The following is a 7,417-nucleotide window of genomic DNA, read 5'->3' on the forward strand; positions in this document are numbered from 1 at the left end:
ATGACAGAAACACATTATGTAAGCCGCGGCTGATGGAACAGAGCACAACGGTTTAGGATATAATTGAGAACAAGAGAGAATCCACTTGAGGGTTGCAGCAAGTCATAATAATGGGAGGGAATGAACGCAGACTACACTTGTGTCCATTCTGGAGTCTAAAACAATTTGCAATTCTTGCTTAAAAAAAAAAAAATCCTCATCTTAATGATGGGATTAATGCAACATATCTGCTGAAGTCAGCCGGGGAGATTCCTGCAGGCTATGGGGTCAAGCGGTGGGGTGAAGGATAAGGTGGTTGGTGCAACTATCATCGGCGCCGCGTGGTCTTCTAATAAGACACTCCATCAGAATTAGCTTCCTGTAAAGTGAAATGATCAGAATGGATGTAAAAGCTGGACCACAACTAATTATTTTCCTTCTTGAGAGATCTATTGATCACGTTTCAGTTTAATCAATCCCCATTTTCCCAAAGCACAAGGTGAAAGCTTCTCCTGCCTGTTTTGTCCAAACAGCAGACAGTATGGAAATGTCCTTTTACAACCTTTTTCAACGATTTCTGACAGCTATTGTGTATATAATGATAATTTGCTCTGCACAACACCAAAACTCATCTTTTGGGAGAAAAGAAAATCAATTTGTGATGCTTAAAGTGGTCTTTGAGCATACCAGACGTTCAAACCAGAGAGAGGGTTCAATCCTGAGGATGGTTGAAACTACATCCAGCAGGTGGTATCTTATGTTTTAAGTCACTGGTGACTTTTTAAAGTAATTAAACCAAGACCACAGCCTCTCCCTGCTCCGTAACCCAGGGCTAGGAGCTGCTTCAACACAGCCTTCAAAGAGCTTCATCATGTTTTAATTAATATGAGTGAATATTGCAGCGGAGGAGCAAACTGTGTTTCAACAAATAAAAACAAACCATGCAAAACCCATTCTTGAAAAAAATATTCAAACTTTATAAGAGAAGTAACAATATTTGATAACTTGTGCACCAGTTTTCTGAAATAATATTCATCCCTCACTAACAGCATCTGATTTATCCATTTTTCTTGAAAAAGTAAAAAAAATAACTGCTCAAACATCTGCGCTTACTGCACACAAAACAATACTGCAAGGTACAGCATATATATTCAAACATACATGTGATAAATGCAATAAAGTAGGGCTACACAATGTTTTGCAAATTTACCGTTATTGCAATAGTTGCATTCAGAATACGCCGATCACTGACTGACTGGAACTGTCTGTGCTCCATGCACACAACACACACTTTGCCAATCAGAGCTCTTCTTTGCATTTGAATGCTGGTGGTCAGACCTGCAGGCACCATAATAATAATTAAAAAAAAAAAAAAGACAGAGAAGCAAAAACAGATGCAGTCCAATGGGCTCTGGTCAAATTGGAGTTCAATGGGAAAAACACTACTGTTATTTTAAAGTAACATCTTGAAGCCCTCTGAGGCAACTGTTGTTGTGATACTGGGCTATACAAAAATAAATTGATTGATTGATTGATTGATAAAGTATCAAACTCAAACTTCATATATCAGTATTATATTTGTGTTTTCTGAACTCTACTCATACCAGGAGGACAATACATCACTAAACCATACATTTAATCTATAAAAATATTGCACAGTCCTATTCAGATTACTGCCAGATTATGCTAAATTGGTATGAATTTGATCAGTTTTACATCAGATTGAAATTAATAATAGATGGGTTGATAAATATCAACAGTCTCAAATTGTCAATGAATAGAAAAGTCCTATTACCATGACGATGAATTTCAAATTTAAGCCTTTTAAAGCTCCTTTATGTTAAAGGAAAGAGTTTTCTGAAATATATTTGCTTTTGTATGACAGCACAGTTGCAGATTTCTATTTTTTTCAAGTTTTGCTGTTTCAGTAATTGCAACCTGATTAACTGATTTAATAGCTGAAACACCTAAAAGGGAATTACAGAAGGTACATAATCACATTTCACATATCCATGACCTCTTGGTTATCAAAACAAAGGTTATTTAGAGGTGTCACCTTCCTGTTTAACCTGCACGAAATCTCTGTTGTTCATTGATTGTTGACATTGCTGTATGGCACAGTGGTGCATTGTATGCCATGTGTAGAGTGAGCATGTGGCTCCAGTTAATGTGAATGTGAGCCTCTGCAGAACATCTGTCAAAGATTAGCAGTCAACTGAAATAGGCAGTTCCTGTTCATACGTTCCAAAATAATCTGGCAGTAATTTTCCCAGCAAAGGATGAAAGGGGGGAGGGTTTATAGGTCAGAAACGCTACACAAACCCGACTCTGTCCGGGCATGTGTCTTGTGTTTTACAAGATGCCAGTGACAAAGGGCCTATACAGAATAAACGCCTGGATCTCTTGAAAAATTACGGGTGGTGTAGAATCACACCGGGAGAAGGATGAAGAAACTGTCGCACAAGGCGACACGGTGGAAGGAAACTCCTCAAAATTCTGACTGCGTTAATGCTGTACGCTGCAATAAAAATATAACCTGCCTCTCTCTCCTCCACTTGTAGGAATAAAAGCACTTACTGTACAAAGCAGGTACACTTTCACATACAAACACTCTCTTTCAAAGCCTGGCATTCGAGCCGGCTGCGACAGAATGGAGAAACCTTCTGGCTAAAAGCACCACAATCAATGAAACACGGAGAATCCCTCAGGTACAAAGAGAGGACGGCTGGTTATTCACGCAGCCACGCTGTCATTCAGAGGCCGCACGCATCAGGAGGAAAGTGCTTGGACGGCAAATCATCGTTCGCTAATGATATGGGTCAATTGTTTTGAGGACGGCCGGACCTCTGTGCTCATCTGCAGGCCTCGACAGTCACCCCCGGCAGAGGTTTTGTGTTCCTGAGGGCTCTGCCCTTGCTGAGCCGATCAGATTGGCCACTTTTTGCTCGGAGTAATACAATCCTGTCTCGATGGAAGTCTGTTTACATTTTGTTCTGCATGTGGAATAACGGACACCGGAGGTGGAGGGGAAGTCCTTTAACAATGAAGAATGATTTACTGGAAGTCATTTTTCCTGCAGCTACTGCAGTTGAACTGTATTGTACATCCTCCTCTTTGGAGAATCTATGCACTGGGCCTATATTCTTAGATACTTCAGTGTGTTTGCTCTGTCTCTTTGTTGAGTGGATGCGTGCCAGGCATTCTGATATGTCCGCATATTCATAACGTAAACATAATTAATAGAGCTAAATGGGGCTGGCGGAGTGAAAGTAATTTACAGGTTAAAGCTTTTACAGAATGAATCGAGGGTTAAAGCACAGCGCGAGGCTTGTACCTAACTGACAAATGCCTTGAATAACGTGCATGTTCATGTTAGCTGCAGAGGAGATGCCAAATGTATCACATCCTCTCCAAAAACAAATATTTTCCACGTTGGGAAAATACATAGGTGATGCCAAACGAATGCACAAAAGAATAACGTGAGTCAAAGTGAGATCAAAACCAAGCCTTAATGTATGGTAAATAGACGTCAAATACCGAAATGTCTCTGGCTTTGTAGGAATGTCAGAAGTCTTTGGCTGGGTGTGTGTGGGAGTGTGATTCAGGCACAAACACATCAAGATGTCACTTCATAACCTCTGGCTCAGGAGGCTCCTGTCATCTTCACATTTCAGAGATCCTCTGCCTGCCCCGGCAGACATGCTAAATATAGAATGGGGACAGAATTTCTGTTTAGAGCCACTGCTCTCTTTATCTACATCTAACACTAACAAGGATGCTTAAGCATCGCCATCTCGTCACTGTTACACACATGCAGGCATGCATGCAGACACACATGTACACAGAAGTGGGCACACCACTGTGCAGCAGCCTTGATCACTCACATCACACTGTTCTCGCACACTAATGCTCGAACGGACAGCAGACGTTGCCGAATGAGGGTGCAGAGGTGTGGATCTCTTATAAAAGGGGCTCATACTTTCCAATTACATTTCAGTCAAGTGACTTACATTGTGTTATTACTTCTTGGACAGTCATTTTCAAATTCCTTCATTCAGAATCATTTAATCCTGGCACGGGGACAGACGGACAATCAATCACCGGTCTCCTTTACCTGGCGGAATCCGCAACTGCGCCCCGCCGGCACCGAGTTACTTTATTTGACCTTGTTCCTGTTTCCCACTTTATATCGGCAGAGTTACCGAAGGGAGCGATGGAACTCTCTGTGGCAATTAATTGTGCTACTTATCTGTAATGTGAACAGTGGATATTACATCTCCAACAGATATTAATTTAAGGACGTCTGTGGACTTGTGAGGGCAAAGCCAAATACAGGGAAAATGAGCCTCTAATAATGACTATTGATTCTTTTATAATAAAACAGCCCCGTCTTCTCTTTTAGTTCAACACACAGTGTTGATCTTAACTTTCGGATGGAAAAAGTGCCCTTCAGCCTGGTCCTGCAGAGCAAAGCCAGCTAAAAAAGCTCCATGACCGTCCTCGGTCAGGCAGGGGGAGAGGTCTGTGGCTGACCGGCAGATGTTTTGTTCTGACCGTAGAGACATCTGACCCAGGTTGCGAGTGTTTTTGGACATGCAGTCTAATGATATCATTTTCAGCTGCATGAAATGTTTTGTGGTTCCCCTTTCCCCGTCAAAAACGTGACAGGCAAAGGGGAAAATGTCTCACCATGGCAACAACAAGTCATTTAAGACTCTAGGCACAGGCGTATGGTTATTTAAAGAAAAACCTACTGCGCTTTTCTTTTTGTGTGTGTGCGGGGACTATGTCTTTTTATGTTATTATTAAATGCATGATGCTTTATTTTGCCTTTTCAAAACCAGTTGTTGTTCCGGCGGCATCACACTCGTAATTACAAGGCTGATCTATACGTTGTGCTTCAGATACATCCTGCTCTATTGCTGCGGGGATGATAATCCAAACCGAGAAATGTGCAGGTATGCACTGCAAACTGCCGACTCAGCTCCTTCAGATAAACTGAGGATCAATGACTGCTATCACCGAACGCACACTGTGGACACAGTGGCCTACCCATGTAAGCCGTGACAGGTCAGCATGTATACAGGCCCACATGACATCTCCATCCAGCAGTTTTTTTTTTTTTTATTATCTCTCTATATCTTATTGAGGACAACAGCGGGGTTTTTTTCCCCAGAATGCAATAGGCAAAGGGTACAGTCATTCACACAAGGATCAAACAGCTGAAGAACAGGAGCAGGAGATAAACTCGATTTAGGAGTTTGTTTGCATGCATTAGAGCCAGATCTTGTGTCAGCAAACAGGCATCATTTGTCTCACCAAGCTAATGGAATGAAAAGTTGAAGATGAATCCTGAGCTCTGTTTGATTTCTCTCCAGACTGGAACACCATGAACAGCATGCATCACAGAGACTGGAGCACGATTCCTGGACACAGACCAGAGTGCAGGAGCTGCCAGGTTCTGTGTGCCTTCATCTTCATATGGCCTCTCTCATTACAATACGGGGGATTCCAAATGTTTTTCCAGCCTGACCCTTTATGAAAAAAAAAAAAAAAAAAAAAAAGCTGCAGCTGAAGACTTTAAATTAAAGCCCATGTCCCATTTTACCCCTTAATTTCACTGCAGGTGAAGATACAGCAATGGAAAGGATGAACTCTTTTCTCACTGGAAGTCTTTTTTTACTCACAGTGCTACAGTAACTTCCAGTCAGTGGAGTCACCGTAGAATTAAATATTCCCAAATTAGCTGTGGACCTGAAAGCTCAGCTTCAGGCTCCCTTCAATACATTCCTGCTGGAATTGTTAAACAAAAAAAAAAAAAAAGAGCAGGAGCACCATTACTGCTCATATAAGTAATCGTAATTAGACAAAGGATGGTCTCATATGTGCTCATGGGACATCTTTGATTAATGATCATTCAGAACAAACCTTTTCAATTAAGCTTTTCAAGGTTCACTCCTCCAAACACAACGCCTTCCAACAAAAACTCGCATGATGATGATCCAGACAGTTAAAAGTGAGCCAGAAATAGCAAAAAAAGAAAATGTCAAACCCAGTGGGAGTTTTAGTGGTTTGTAGATTTGCATTTCCAATTATTTTTCTTTTATCACAGTTGAAAAAAAAAAAACACATCAATAATAAAAATAGTTCACCTGCAGTGGGCCTGCTTTTGAAGAACATCTGTGTGCAGAATACATTTCAGTAGTACATTTTTAAAAGGGAGGGGCCAGGTGAACTTTTATCCCCTTTAATAAGGCCCTTTTTTTTAGACCTCCGAAAGAGAACAGTCTGTGTGTTAAGCAAGTGGAGGTTGGTACAATTCTTCTTCTTTAATGTGAATATAAATGTCAGTTTCCTAATGCTTGGCACGTCATGAATTACCAATAAAGAGAAGAAGAAAATAAATATAATCTGACATCATTTTGAGTGGAGCCTGCCTGAATGTATTGTTAAGGACATCTTAAAACAATAGACAGAGAAAAAAAGAACATTAAAGCCTGCTGTCCACACAATAAGCAGCGTCCTCATCCTCTGCAGGGATCGTCAGAGGAATGGGCTCCGATGCCTCTGAAATTAAATCTCTGGCTTTTAAAGAAATGCAAAGTGACTTACCCAGAAACAAAGAGCGAAATATTGCAGACATCACGGCTGGAAATCCCATATGCAACGGAGCTGGAAACAATGCGCTCACGCTGCCTTCGGATTCATTCGGCTGACCTAAGCGCAGGACGCACGGCGACGCGGCACCATCGGCGGCTCGAGCAGGGAGATCGGAAACAAATAAATCTTCATTGAGCACGGGAGTCAAAGGGACATCATATGTTGCGCACGCCCGACATATCTAAGCCTCCAAAGCGGCGCGAGGTGGAGAGGAGACGCGAGGAACGTGGCCGTCTCTCTCCACCGTCATTGTCATCGCAGGCGACACTTGGCGTCAAATCAAAGTTCCCTGGCTGTCTGGCTCTGGCGTGGGACGTGTTGTCTCAGGGTCCCCTCTGTCTCCTCCTCAGCAGTCTCTCCTCCTTTCCTCCTCCGCTGCACAAAATACCAGAGAGCAGGAGGAGGAGGAGGAGGAGGAAGGGGTGGAGGAGGAGGAGAAGGAGGAGGAGGAGGGCGAATAGGTGGATGATGAGGGGATGCTGAAGGATGGAGACCTCTAGAGTCTGAAGTTCTCTTACACAGCCTGAGCATCCCGCAACGCACAGGAAACGCTATAAGGGGCTGCACGGTGCACGCAGCTCAAGACTTTGAAATGAATTCACTGACAGTAAAATCAAGAAGTAATGGATGCCTGCTCTCCTGCAGTGGAAACGTTTTAACCGCTCAGCTGGTGTTTTATTAAGACACTGCAACACAGCTCGATGCACTAACATAGTGCTGGTTATTTTAGATTTAAATGAACAATAAAACTACAACCAGTGATTGTAACTAAATGTAA

General features: G+C 42.3%; 1 protein-coding gene across 2 annotated transcripts in view; it reads right to left on the bottom strand.

Annotated features, from left to right (window-relative positions):
* Positions 1–7,021, bottom strand: part of clmpb (CXADR like membrane protein b) — a 71,738-nt gene extending 64,717 nt beyond the window's left edge. For both annotated transcript variants that reach the window (XM_030109157.1, XM_030109156.1), the window contains exon 1: positions 6,592–7,021. In XM_030109157.1, the coding sequence (XP_029965017.1) occupies positions 6,592–6,640 (49 nt within the window). In that variant the 5' untranslated portion in view covers positions 6,641–7,021. The remainder of the gene's footprint in view (positions 1–6,591) is intronic.
* Positions 7,022–7,417: the final 396 nt, after the last annotated feature.

This window comes from Salarias fasciatus, chromosome 14 (genome assembly GCF_902148845.1).
Source record: "Salarias fasciatus chromosome 14, fSalaFa1.1, whole genome shotgun sequence".
Classification (NCBI taxonomy): Eukaryota; Metazoa; Chordata; class Actinopteri; order Blenniiformes; family Blenniidae; genus Salarias; species Salarias fasciatus.